The sequence below is a fragment of the Gavialis gangeticus genome, unplaced genomic scaffold (genome assembly GCF_001723915.1).
Source record: "Gavialis gangeticus isolate Ggan-Ray unplaced genomic scaffold, GavGan_comp1, whole genome shotgun sequence".
In the NCBI taxonomy this organism is placed as follows: Eukaryota; Metazoa; Chordata; order Crocodylia; family Gavialidae; genus Gavialis; species Gavialis gangeticus.
The window spans coordinates 31,687,292-31,701,976 of record NW_017728998.1 but is presented as its reverse complement, the minus strand read 5'-3'; the positions used below and the strand labels follow the sequence as shown (position 1 = coordinate 31,701,976).

At 40.2% G+C, this 14,685-nt stretch overlaps 1 protein-coding gene across 1 annotated transcript in view; it reads right to left on the bottom strand.

Annotated features, from left to right (window-relative positions):
* Window positions 1-345: 345 nt before the first annotated feature.
* PAPD5 (poly(A) RNA polymerase D5, non-canonical) overlaps window positions 346-14,685 on the bottom strand; it is a 73,113-nt gene continuing 58,773 nt past the window's right edge. Inside the window, exons 6-12 of the mRNA XM_019505688.1 lie at window positions 12,579-12,707; window positions 7,649-7,862; window positions 4,767-4,893; window positions 4,557-4,660; window positions 2,225-2,412; window positions 1,530-1,694; window positions 346-869 (exon numbers count right to left, since the gene is read on the bottom strand). Coding sequence (XP_019361233.1) covers window positions 687-869; window positions 1,530-1,694; window positions 2,225-2,412; window positions 4,557-4,660; window positions 4,767-4,893; window positions 7,649-7,862; window positions 12,579-12,707 — 1,110 coding nt within the window. The 3' untranslated portion in view covers window positions 346-686. The remainder of the gene's footprint in view (window positions 870-1,529; window positions 1,695-2,224; window positions 2,413-4,556; window positions 4,661-4,766; window positions 4,894-7,648; window positions 7,863-12,578; window positions 12,708-14,685) is intronic.

The window sequence follows — 14,685 nt, the reverse complement described above, 5'->3', positions numbered from 1 at the left end:
AAATTTTTTAAAAAAAAAAAAAAAAAAAAAAAAAAAAACAATTCTGAACAATATAGCTAGTAATGTATCTTTACACAGATGTTAAGATGACAATTTAGATTATTCTCGAAACTAATCCTGAGAAAAAAATTCTGTTTACAATTTAAACAATAATGTTATGTAAAAAGTATTAACAAATCCACTATTACAAATGTCAGTTTTCCTATGTGGTCATCTATATATACACAATAAAATGGTAAATATATGCAAAAATAATAAAAAATCATGCACAAATTACTTTCACCTTTAAAGGCAGGGCTTCCCTCAAAAATACAATTTTTCATCTTTTTTTGGGTTTTTTGGTTTTTTTTTTTTGTTTTGTTTTGTTTTGTTTGATACCACCCCCTAAACACACTGAAAACTACCCCTACAGGTCAGCATGAGCTGATGGGAAATATATTTATTTTACATTCAAGCTTTATATCCTAAATGACCCTGTTGTAGCATATGACTTATCAAATGAGCAGCCATTTTTTCCTCTTTTTTGCAGTGATCAATCTTCATGATCCGTTCCGTGGCGAGCTGGGAAAAAAAATGCAGTTGCTAATCAACAGTCTGAAGCTCCGGAAGATATCCAAGGAGTCACTATCAAACTATCCTGTAGCATGAGATCATTGCACACAGAAGAACAGTCATTAAATAGGCAACTATCTACAAAGGTCTGAAAGGGCTGCGTCCCTCTTGTGTTTCCTCTTTTTGCCATGGAAATACTGATTATGTGATTTGCTGCCTTGATGTTGTTTGTTTGTCACTGAGGTACCATGGCTTGAGTTTGTTGGACCTTGGAAGCCTTTGTTGGAAGAAGAGCGGAATAACCTTGCAGATCCATGCTGCAAAACAAAAAGAACCTAATCAACATGCATTACAAACAACATATGCCAATTACAGCATTTGAGTTCTGGTTAAAAAAAAACAAAAACAAACCCTTAAACACTAATTTGAGGAGGTATTGTATTTAAAAGGATCTCAAAATTAAGGGAAGAATTATATCTACATCTAACTTCTTGTGCTAAAAGGCTTTCACTTCAGCAACCTCAGTAATGAAAGAAATAGAATGCTGATCGCTAGCCTTTACATAACACACTTCAAGAGTGACAGGACCACATACTTTATTTTGTAGTAAGAATTGTACTATGTACCCTTCACTAAAAGGAAGTGGATAATTCAACTGCACACGTCTTCTACATCTAAAATTTCCCAGAACAACTTATAAAAGAGTCTATGTAATCAGTTTAACGGGTATAAAAATCACTGAACAACAACCAGTCCCAGAAGGGACCGAGAAGGAACAAAATGACCCTAGAATAATTAATGATCCTGGAATGCCTCAAGAAAAAGCCTGCATATTCTGTTACACTAGAAAAATAATCAGGGAAAAAAAATCCTTTTCAAGATCAGCTGTTCTTCCATAGAATGTCTCCATACTTTCATAAGCATGTATCCTATTAAAATAGTTTAAAATATTTATGTTTTTTAGAACAGTTCCAAACCTGAGATTTGTTCATGCTGCTAGATGTATTAGCCGTTTGACTGTTTTGCATTTTTCCAACTGATTGGGAAGATTCCAGCGATACATCTTGTGACCCCACTCGGTTTGTGGTAGACTGACGACAACTCAGCTGTTTAGACGTTTTGCATGGTGTTCCATCAGAATCCTTCAAGAAGACAAAGGTATTAGACAGCTTATGTTCTCAGAATAAAACTAAAGTAAACAAAGGTTAAGGAGTAAATATGTTGGTCCCACCAGATAAAGCCATTTTCAATCTAGAATTCCATCAAATTCATCAATGCACAGTCCTGACTGTTTGAAGTCTTTTAAAATGCCTTTATTAAACCAGATTTTTTTTAAAAACCTATTTAAATACATGTTCATGGCAATTTATTTTGGGAATTTTATTTAAATCGTATCAGCCCTTTGAAATGCATGCATTATTCAGGAGACAGGGGCAAAGAATGTGCTTACACTTTACTTCATATAGGAATGCAGTGGGCCATCATATGAGTTTAATTTTGACAAATCAATTAATGCACATTGGATTTGTAAGAAAAATAACCCCAATGCAAATCTGGCTTCTGTATGTAATTATTGGAACCATCATAATTTGTCTAATGTATATTATACACATATACAAAGAGGGAGAAAAAAATTCTGATCAAGTTTCAAAATAAGAACTTTAATACTTACTACATCACTAGAACTGGATAATGTGGAAGAGGAGGAAGACAATGGACCTGATGACGAGTTTGAAGAATGTTTACTGAGCGTTTCTGAAGTTTTACTTCGAGATTTACCTAGTGCTTCTTTCTCTTCAGAAATATTATTGTTACACTTGTCCAACTGTTGAGTATCTACTATCAAGGTTACCCCATTACCTGCAAAATAATATTTAAAAACATAAAAAGAAAGGAAACTGTTCATTTCTAATAAACTCTACATTTTGTATACACAGCACAGTATTTTTCAGAGTAGTCCCAGCAAAACCTATAGACTTCTCCCAGATGTAGCAACTTAGGATCAGACCTAATACTCAAGAAGTCCATTGTGGAGTGTGATGAAATAAACTACCATACTATACCGAATTTAAAAATACACATAAGACGTCAAAAGAGAACAGACCACAGAAATGCTTTTTAACTTCCTACCTATGCCTTTGGCTACTTAATTTGGGTTCCTAAATGGGAATTGCTGGTTGCAGATCTTCTAAATAATGTGGCCTTGTGTTCTGGCAAATGTGGTAAAAAGGTTTAAGAGCAGAGAAACAGCCAATCTTGGAACAAAACCAAGAAGAATCCCAGCATGAACTTCCTTGTTACGTTTCTTATAAGTAAGATTTACTGTTTTATATGTAAAAGGAACCAGGTTGCCCAAATTTGCTTATTCCTAGGAACACAGTGCTATACTTCTATTCAAAAAGACAGATTTTTAGGAGAAATATTCCTCTGTGGCCCTTTTATGAATGCCCTCAGCATATACTGAGCTTGGTTTCCAGTAGATCTACAAGTTCATTTTCTAGTTATGAATGTTCATATACATAACTAATGTTATGTACATACAATAACAATTAAGTAGTACCATGAAGCTTGAGGGATCCAACTGCTACAGCCAGCTGGCATATCTTTACCATGCTTATTTACAGATTAAAAAGAAGAGAAGGTGCCACAAGCAGTCTTGCAATCAAGACAGAGGCTACTGGAGTCCACCCACTAAGGCAAACTTTAAATTCTGGTCAAGTGTAAAGATGGCCAATTATTTCTCAATTTTTAGACATTACAAAGTTTCAATGCATTTTAGAGTATATACTATTCAACTCATCTAAGTGATGATCTCTAGCCACAAAACAGAGCACTGGAGTTCTGTTTGACATTAAGTCATTAACCATGGCAGAAAATATAACAAAGCAGAGGTTCAAAAACCAATCCTACAGTCATCCTTAACAATTAGAAGGTTAAAATAAACAGAGGCCATGGACAGACATACATTTCAAGTGCTCCAAATTTCACTCCAATTTGGAATGCTTCAGGCAGGGACAGACATGCAGCCTTCTGCTGTAACCTACTGCCAGGGTGCTTCCAAAAGAAAAAAAAAAAAAAAAAAAAAATCAATGAGGGTATACAGCAAGTGCTCTCCAGCCAGAGGAGAATCCTGTGGCTGGGGGCAGAGAACAGTTTCTTGCAGACTCCAGAGAAGGTTGAGGACAACTGTGCACCTCCCAGTGGAAAACAGGAGACTGGAGGCCCTGCACTCCCTGCCAGAACTGGAAGACCCTGTGGCAGAGACATGCAAAGGATTTTCTAGCTCTCGAGGTTGCTGAGGCTGTGCAAGTGCACATGTGCATGTTTGAAGGGCTTTAGATGTTACATCTGTCCAGGACTAGAAAGATTGCTTCGAATAGTCTTCATATACTTGGATATCTCCCCCATGATCTATTCCCTTTAGTAATAAAAAGTCTATAAGGAATTATGATTATTATTCAAGTATTGTTCTGTTTCTGATATTTACTCTCTCCAGGGAAGTCAATCCCTTTTGTATCATGCTCACAGATACATTCTTAGCTAGTTGAGATCAAAGACATGTTTAATTTCAGATCAGGAAACACTTCAGAAGTTCAGCAGAGAAACAAAAAAATAAAAATAAGTCAAGGTTTGTTACTGTCCTTAAAGTATGGAGTACTTTAAAAGTGACTGTATTGTGTGTATTCATTTTACAACAATGTACACTTCAAACACAACAGTAGAGAAACATACAGTGATAATTTTTAGAACTGTTTTAAACAGAAGCTTTACAAAAGTGTCCCCTTGGGTGTCAGTGCTCTTTCTGGGTTTGTTACCAGGCAAAATCAGTGACACCAGAATAAAGATTAGTGTTAACGCTTTTTTTTCCATAGCTACTCAAATCCAAATTTTCCCTCTAGATTATGCTAACAGTTTGCCAGAGAATTAGATGCAATGTTGAATGTTCATATTTAGACCTCTGCCATTACCTTATCTGAATCAAAAGCAACATAGCCAAATCTTACCATTACATGAAGACTCTGTTCTACTCTGAATTCCCCACTGCTTTGATATCCAATCTCTGTATGTGGCCACTTCTTGTGTTACTCTAATTATTCTACCTAATATACTGTGAAAGAAAAAAAGAAAAGAAGCAAAACCTGGTCAGTTTCAGATTTTAAATACGTAAGAATGCATGTAAATATGGTGTGACTTAATTTTAAAAAAAGTTTTACCTTTCAGTTTCATTGTTGGGATAATATTTAGCTATTGGCGATACAGCATGGCTCAAAACAACATATGCATAATCAAAGGCCTGTTTCACTTGCATGGCACCATATGAACTCCTCCCAACATCATTACCTTAAAATAAATACATAATAATCATGCACTAGTCAAAACTGCAACACATGAAAAAGTACATATTTTATAGAGCATGAAATGCCATATAGAGCTACACAACATTTCAGTTTGAGTGGGATCCTAAGATTTTAGAGTATACCAATTAAATCTTTCTATCATGATGAATAAATATGATTTATTATAAAATATCAATTATATTAAAATAGAATCCTATAAACAAAATACCAATTTTGTGATCACAGATATCAAAACTGCCAAGTATATGTCCATTTACAGAATCAAATGGGATGCCATAGGCATATCTAAATGTTTTCTCTCCTGACTCCAGGTCCAGTGCTAACAAAATAAACTTCACCTACTCACCCCACTGGACTGTGGCTGTAAGTACCTGCTATCGGGTATGAACCTCTTGCAGCCCCAATAGAGTCTGCAGAGCTGCCAGCTTCTGCAGATAAGGGAGGAACACTCACAGTTACCACCCCTGCTCTCCCCAAGATGAAACACGGCGTGGTCATTGTTGGAGACTCCCTCCTGAGGGAGCATTCTGCCACCCCGACCCCTTAGCCCAGAAGGTCTGCTGCGGAGAGGATCCCAAAGCTTATCCAGCCTTCTGACCACTACCCTATGCTCCTTATCCATGTGGGCACGAATGACACAGGTCGGAGCAATCCTGGCCGTGTCATGAGTGGCTACAGGGCTTTGGAAGTGGGGCTTAGGGGGTTGGGGGCACAACGTGGTCTCTTCCTCGATCCTCCCAGTTATGGGTCACGAGCTGAGGAGAGAGAGACGGATTGAGGTAGTCAACCGAAGACTGTGGCTGGTGTCATTACGAAGGCTTTGGCTTCCCTGATCACAGTCCGCTCTTTGGTGAGAGGCAGTGGTCTCCTGGGAAGAGATGGCCTCCACCTCACTTCACTGGAGAAAAAGCTCTTTTCAGCCAGAGTGGCTGACCTGCTTGACCAGGCTTTAAACTAAGCCTGCTGGGGGATGGGTGGGCAACCACCAAAGCAAGCCCACTAGGCAACTTCTGCAAAACCAGCAAGTTAGGGCACTCAAGGGACTCCACTCCTACCCCAGCCCTGGAACGGTGGCCTCCTGGGAGTGCAAGGAAGCCTAGGGCTTCCAATGGGACACTCACGTGCCTGTACATCAATGCCAGGAGCTTAGGGAACAAAGAGGAGGAACTGGTCCTCCTCCTAAACAAGAATGAGTACGATCTCACAGGGATAATAGAAATCTGGTAGGACTCTACCTATGACTGGCCCACAGGTATAGATGGCTATACCCTGTACAGGAGAGACTGTGTGGAAAAAAGGGGTGGGGGTGTAGCTCTCTCTGTCAAGGAAAGCTACACGTCTCTGCAAGTTGACACGGGCACCCAGGGAGGACTGGAGACGCTCTGGGTTAAAGTACGTGGGGAACATGGCACAGGGAACACAATGGTAGGAGTCTACTACAGACCACCTAATCAGGAACAAGAGCTTGACCAGGAATTCGCCAAGGAACTGGCTGAGGCTGCACACTCCTGGTCCATGGTTGTCATGGGAGACTTCAACTACCCAGACATCTCATGGGAAGAGCACTGGGCTGAATCCCAGCGGTCACAAAGCTTCCTCACGTGCATGGACCAGCTCTACCTGACTCAAGAAGTCTATGCACTGACAAGAGGTAAAGCGCTGCTAGACCTGGTACTTGCCGAAGGGGATGATCTAGTCAGTGACCTAAGAATCAAAAGAAAGCTGGGAGACTGTGACTGCGAGCTGATCACTTTCACTATCCACCAAAAAGCTGGCAAGTCAGTCAGCAGTGCAGATGCCCTCGACTTCAGGGAAGCTGATTTTAATAAACTCAGGAGGCTTGCTGTCGAGGCCCTAAAAGGACCATGACTCAACAGAGAAGGGAATTCAGGATGAGTGGTTGCTCCTTAAGGAAGTGATCCTGTAAGCACAAGGGATGTCCATCCCATCTCAGAGGAAAGGTAACAAAAGGGGACAGCAAACCCCTTGGCTCAGCAGGGAACTCGTGGACATCCTGTGTCTGAAGAGAGAGGCTTATAAAGGGTGGAAGACGAGAATCACCACAAAGGAGGCGTATTCTGCACTGGTCCAGACCTGTAGGGAGCAAGCCAGGAAAGCCAAGGCTGCAACCAAACTCTAACTGGCTACATGCATCATTGACAACACAAAGTGCTTTTTCAGATATGTGGGGAGTTGGAAGAAAAGCAAGGGTAATGTTGGACCCCCACTAAATCAAATGGGACAACTGACACCCAGGAAAAAGCCAACCGGCTTAATGGGTTTTTTTGCATTGGTTTTTCACCAGGCCAAAGGGACTACCCTGCCTAACACTATGCAGGATGGCCAGGGTGAGGGTGAATTTATACCCAATATCGGTGTAGACCTTGTAAGAAACACCTTGAGAGGCTGGACACCTTGAAGTCAGCTGGTCCTGACAGTTTGCACCCCAGGGTACTTAAGGAGCCAGCAGGCATCATAGCCCAGCCACTGGCAAGGATCTTTGTGAACTAGTGGCACAAGCACTTCTACAGGAATGTCTACATTGCAGTCACAGATGACAGACTGCTCATTTTGTTCACCTGAAATAAGGATTAGTCTCATTTGGAATATGCAGTACACAATTCTTAAAAAACTGAATGAAAAGAGTTTGAAAAAGGAGCTGTTTTTAAAGTTACTTTTCCCATTTGACTCCTTTGGGTTAGCTTTAGATTTTGATGTTTCATGTTAAGATACAATACCTGGTTGTAGCGGGTCTTCAATATATAGCATTGAAGGTCTATACCCATCCAGCATACTCTTCTGCACTTCATCTTTTGCTACATATGAGCCACCATCCTTTATTCGGATTCCAGTCTTTAGGTAATTGAAATGGCGACCATATAATTCAAAAAATTCTATTAAAAGAACACCATAGTTGGCACCCGGTATGCAGGCATCTTCCCTGGGATGTAGCTATTTAAAAGAAAAGGAAAAATAACCTTGTTTCACCTTTTCTTAAAGAGTCCCACTTTCAAATTTCTTTATGTTCCTTTCAGATGCAATCTGCCTAGATTTAAGCTGTTAACATGTTAAACACTGCCTTACCATGAATTAACTCATAATGCCCTTGTGAAGCATAAACACCCTAATATTCCAGCAGATTGTGCAAAAAATCCTATACCACAGACTTGTGTTTCTAATACAAATATAATTTAGTCTAGACAACTATCTAAGTGTGGCCTGTACACTGTTGTGTACAAGTCCCAAAGTGTGAAAAAGTGGCTCAAGTAATTTTGTAGACAGCATATAAAACTTCAGAGGATATCAGTCTGTTTCCCAAATTAAATATGCCTTTCATGACCAAAAAAGGGAAAACTGGGTTGAAGTAGATTGCGTTTTCTTGAAAGAAGGATGCCTAGAATCTTCAAAAATTGAATGAAGAGAGTTTTAAAAAGTGGAGCTGTTCTTAAAGTTACTTTTCCCATTTGACTCCTTTGGGGCTAGCTTTAGAATTCTATGTTTTGTGAGTTAAGCTACAATACCTGACTGAGGCTCATTTGCTGATTGCCAGCAAATACTCTTTTAGTTGACTTCTCTCTCACTCCTGTAGGATTCCAAATCTGTGAACAGACTTAATCCTGGTCATGTGTGTGCAATGCATGTGTTTGAAGACACCCCTCCATGCACTGCTAAAGCAAGCATTTTATAAAAAAAAAGTTGAGATGTAGGTGGTAAAAGGAATGTATGCATTACACAATTACTGCTAAAACATTTTATCACTGTAAAAATAAATCTTCTAGAAATTAACACGGGTGATTGCACATAACTAATCCAAGACCAAGAAAGCAAAAAACACTGCCACATACTCATGCTTACAGTATATACTGTAATCATAACTGAAAGAACTATAAAAGCATTGAAATTTGTAAGTGCTATTACCACATTTACCTACATCAAACTCTGAATTTAAGGAGCTGTGTGGCTGGGCAGAGACCAAAACTTCCATGTGTTCTGTATGCCAGGAGGGAATGGAGCCTGACACTAAGCAGCAGGGGAAGGAGGGGCAGGTAGAAGTTGTGGGAGACAGGCAGCTGCAATGACTCCAACTCTGGCCCTGACCTGGGTCCAAGGCTGGAGCTGGACCTGCAGTGGATCTTGTTCTAATTGAACATATTCATTTTCTCATTGTATCTGTAGGAATGATATGTTCCATACTGACACATTTTAGTGCTTTGAAGTCATGGATATGAAGTTGTTTGTTCAAACATGAAATTTCTCACATTTGATGATAATATGTTTTTGTTCCATCTGATTAAAGTGACTGAGCTGTGGAAAACCAAAGCTTCTCCAATGTAAATGCAATGTACGAATATTTTCTCCGTGCTTAAAAAAATGGGACAAGAAAAAGAAAAGTAAATCAGAGCTGTGTACTACTTTTAAAGGAATAAAAATGCAAACTTAGAAAATTAGTGCCATAATGCCATCTTGGGGTTTCTAGGAATATCACAACGCACTGCTGTGTTCCCAAGCACTACATTGCTAACTGAAGCCACTAACATCATGAAAACATTAGTACAAGATTATCCTAGATACCTGCACATGTTGTGTATAACTGAAAAAGTACAGCACAGTACACGAGATAGAGGGGGAAGATAAGTGATTAAAAGAAGAGACTATCTGCAAATTCTAAGTGCTTCCAATGCTAGGATCTTGGGGTCATAATACAGAAAAGCAACAAAAGCACCACTCCAATAGCTGTGTTAAGGTCAGAACGTGATAAAATAGTTTTGCAGATGTTACATAGCTGAATACAAAATTTCTCTTTACATTTTAGTTCTGCTATGAGCTGTAATGATAATCTAATTTGACCACTACTTCAGCCTTTTAACTGATGGGTTTGAAGCAAGATGCATGGCTACTGACCCATGTGAACAGTACTTATGGATTTAAACCATACATTTAAATGTGGATTTTGTCAACGTGAGGAAAAAATGGCATTTAAACTTGTAACCTTGTGAGTATACTCTAGGTAGAAGTCAATGGGTCTGATTCAAGTAAATATGGTAAGATAGCAATGCCAAAATCCCACCCAAATAGGTATCATGTTCTAATTTAATAAATTCATTTTCTCATTTTATTTGTGGGAGTGACATGCAAGTATGGCAGAAGACCAGCTTGGCTGAGCAGGAAACTCCTCAGTAAACTAAATCACAAAAATAAACTTATAAGTGGAAACTTGGACAAAACAACTAGGGAGGAGTATAAGAGTATTGCTCAGGCATGCAGGGACGAAGTCAGGAAGGCCGAAGTGCAATTGGAGTTGCAGCTGGCAAGGGATATGAAAGGTAACAAGAAGGGTTTCTACAAATATGTTAATAACAAGAGGAGGATTAGCGAAAGTGTGGGTCCCTTACTGAACGTGGGAGGCACCTTAGTGATAGAGGATGCTGAAAAGGCTGAAGTACTCAATGCCTTTCACCTCAGTCTTCACAGGCAAGGTCAGCTCCCAAACTACTGCACAGGGCAGAACAGTTTCGGGAGGAGGTAAGCAGTCAACAGAGGAAAAGAACAGGTTAGGGACTGTTTAGAAAAGCTGGACATGTACAAGTCCATGGGGCTGGACAGACTGCACCTGAGGGTGCTGAGGGAGTTGGCTGATGCGACTGCAGAGCCACTGGTCATCATCTTTGAAAACTGATGGCAAATTGGGAGAGGTCCAGGATGATTGGAAGAGGGCAAGCATAGTGCCCATGTTTAAGAAAGGGAAAAAGGAGGATCCAGGGAACTACAGACCAGTCAGCTTCAGCCCAGTCCCTGGAAAAATCATACAGCAGATCCTCAAGGAATCCATTTCTAAGCACTTTGAAGAGAAGAAGATATTAGGAACAGTCAGCATCGATTCACCAAGGCCAAGTCATGCCTAACCAACCCGAGTGCCATCTATGATGAGGTGACTTGCTGTATGGATATGGTATACCTTGATTTTAGCAAGGCTTTTGATACAGTCTCCCACAACATTCTCACAGGCAAGCTATGGAAGAATGGGCTGGATGAATGGACTATAAGGTTGATAGAAAACTGGCTGGAGCATTGGGCTCAGAAGGTAGTAATCAATGGCTCAATGTCTAGTTGGCAACTAGTATCAATAGGAGTGCCCCAGGAGTCAGTCCTGGGACTGGTTTTGTTCAATATCTTCATTAATGACCAAGAAGATGGCACAGAGTGCACCCCCAGCAAGTTTGTGGATGACAACAAGCTGGGGGGAGTAGTAGATACGCTGGAGGATAGGGCTAGGATCCAGAGTGACCTAGACATATTGGAGGAGTGGCCCAAAAGGAACCTCATGAAGTTCAACAAGGACAAGTGCAAAGTGCTACACTTAAAATGGAACAATCCCATGGACCAGTACAGGCTGGGAGCTGACTGGCTGGGCAGCAGCTCTGCAAAAAAGGACCTGGGTGTTACAGTGGAGAATAAGCTGAATATGAGCCAGTAGTGTGCCCTTGTTGTCAAGAAGGCTAACGCCATACTGGGCTGAATTGGCAGGAGTGTTACCAGCAGGTCAAGGGAAGTGATCACCCCCCTCTATTGAGCACTACTGAGGCCACATCTGGAGTACTGGAGTTTTGCGCCTCCCACTACAGAAAGGGCATGAACAAACTGGAAGAAGCCCAGTGAGGGCAACGAAAACAGTGAGGGGTCTGGGGCACATGACGTATGAAGAAAGGCTGAAGGAGCTGGGCTTATTTAGTCTAGAGAAGAGAAGACAGAGGGGGTTTAAAAACAGCCTTTAGCTACCTGAAAGGGTGGTTGAAAGAGGATGGAGCTGGACTGTTCTCAGTGGTGACAGATGACAGAACAAGGAGCAGTCGTCACAAGTTGCAGCAACAGAAGTTTAGATTAGATATTCAGAAGAATTTTCTCACTTGGAAGGTAGGACAACACTGGAACAGGCTACCCAGAAAGGTTGTGGACTCTCTACCCGTGGAGCTTTTTTTAAAACCTGGCTGAACAAAGCCTTGGTTGAGATGATCTAGTTGGAGATGGTCTTGCTTTCAGCAGGGGATTGGACTAGATGACCTCCAGAGATCCCTTCCAACCCTAATTTTCTATGAGCCTATGGAAGGTACAAACTCATTTCTGAAGTTGGTCTGCTGAAGTGGGACAATGTGTTGTCCGCTGTACCACTATTGATCAGGGTTCACCTAGAGTTTAATCAACATTTTACACTGAAGAACAGCCAATTACCTTCAGTCTGATATTCTGAAAATGCTACCAGCATATTAAAAAGCACTCAGTTACTTTGAGTGCCTTTACAGTAGATCCCTCAAGTGCCATTTTAAATAATATAGGCCAGATCAGCAAGTTTCACATATTAATAAATAAATATATATATTTAACTACTTTCACTCTTTAAGTCCTCCAAAGCAAATGGCTCTCATTCCACAATCTGGATTCCAATGTTTAAAAATTCTGTCCGAAAATCTTAACTAAATTCTAACTATGAGGGCAGAATTTGGCCCCAATTACACACGCAACAATCAAATGTAAACAATGAGGGCAGAATTTGGCCTACAGACATGTTATTAAACACTGAAACTTCCTATAGACGTGGCATTAAACACTGAAATTTCACAAGCAGGAGAAAACTTTCTGACATAACAGCATTGACAATTTTAGTTAACTCACCTGAAGAAAGCTGACAGCCATTAAAAAAAGACTATATGAACCAATTCCACCTGTGAATACTTCATTAAGGTCCCTCTGTAACAGGAACTGTTTCAATACTAAAACCAGATATGGTAATACAGGATATTTCTGAAAAAGAAAACAAGGGTTTTTGGCTAAACGTTATGCATTCATTTGCTGCACAAGCCACAGTGAAGATGGTTGTGCCTAAATCGCAAGACACCCATATCTTTACTTGATATTACCATACTAAACACAGCAAGTCGAAGTGACATCAGATATCTTTATATTCCTTTGCTTATGGACAAAGTTATTTTTACATTGAAATGGAGAACAGTGGTCTGCAAGTTTCCCTGGACATCTTCTAAGGGATGTCAAAGGGCAGAAGAAAGGGGTGAGGGTAACCCTGCTCCCTATGATTACTACAAAGTTTCCCTCGATCTACTCCACAGTACTGTTGCTATGGAGTAAATTTAAAGAGAAACTGAGTTGGTCCTGGTTGAACCAAACACGTATCTGCTTTTCTTACAACTTTTCAAGGAAAACTAAAGGCATATCAATGCAACCGATAGAAGACACTTCACAAGAGTTGCATTCTTCAGTTGCTAGACACTGAAGCCAAGATCCGACACAGTTACACCTGTGAGCGTTCCTAATGAAGGGCCTCTTTCTGAAAAATTAAGTCCACAAATTGTTTTCTAAAGAACTACTAAACTTGTATTAACTAGCTCTTCAAGAGGTTTTATGCACATGAAACCCACTCAAGATATCTGTTGGAACGATGCCAGCACCCTCCATGTCCTTGTACACATTATCCAGAGGAAACAACCTCTGTTTTTTCATCAAATCCAGAATGCCAGTGCTAACAGACTCTACAGTGGCAGAAAAGCAATACTGGGTTGTAGGATCCATAAAAGCAAAAAACACTACAAAAGAAAACAACAATTTCTGCAAAATGAGTAGCCGTTCTTTTATCAAGTATTTGTCCACATGGGACCTACTCTCATTGTCTTGCTGGCAGCATACCAAGTACATGGTTATGAGGAATCCTATTTAAATAAAAACTCAAAGACTTTCCTATAAAACTAAAAGTGAGATCTACTTTCTTTCAAGGAAGTGGAAGAGTACCCTCAAGTCATTTAAACTCTGTTTTGGCATTAAAAGATCATGACCTTCAAATGACAACTGTGCCCATACAGGATTTGAGACCTCAGTGATTGCAGCCACAACAATCTATGCCCAGTGGCAGAAGCAGTTACTGTCCTGACAGTGGTGTCTGACATTTACAACTTTTGGTAATCCCATCATAGCATTTTAAATTATTATTTCTGAGTTTCTCTCTTAAGAACTGCAAGTCTGTCCATGAACTGGAAGATTGTCTCACTGGAGTCATTTGTACTTCATTAGCAAGGTCTGGCAAATGTGGGGAGAGTAGAAGTTTCCTTCTAAATAAGTTTTTTTTTTTTTTTTTAAATCAGTTCCTGAGAGCAGTATTTTATTTTCTCATATGCTACAGCTACAAGGAGCTCCTGAAAAGAATGGTTGTAAGAATACCTTATTTATTTTGGAAGGGCTTTCTCAGTTGTTTTCAGAATGTATGTCCTTGTACACAATGACCAAAGGAAATAAGTGACTAAGAAAGAGGCAGAGGCCTACCAATGATCTTTGGACATCTTAGCCGCATCCAGATGAGCATGGACCTGCAGCATGTGGTGCTCCAGATCTGTCTGCAGCGCTACACACCACACACACAGGCATTCCCTGCACTGCTACCTTGCAGCATGGGGGTGGGGGAAGCACACAACCAATTCTCCCAATCTAACTTCCTACAATCGGCACGCCTCACTTTGAAGGGTAACGTTACTCTGGAGTAGAGTGATTTACATTTGTGTAAGGCTGGACAAAATTTGTCCACTCTACTTCTACTCTGGAGTGGGGTTAACTTAGTTCATAGCAAACATGCCAGGTGTCTCAACCCCTACTGTCTGTCATTCATTTCAAGAGGTCATGAAGGGTCCTACAGTCTTCAACAATTAACAGTTGTAAGGGGTTAATAGTTTCATCTGGAAAGATGGAGCAATCAGAATATGAGCATGTTGCTTTTGAT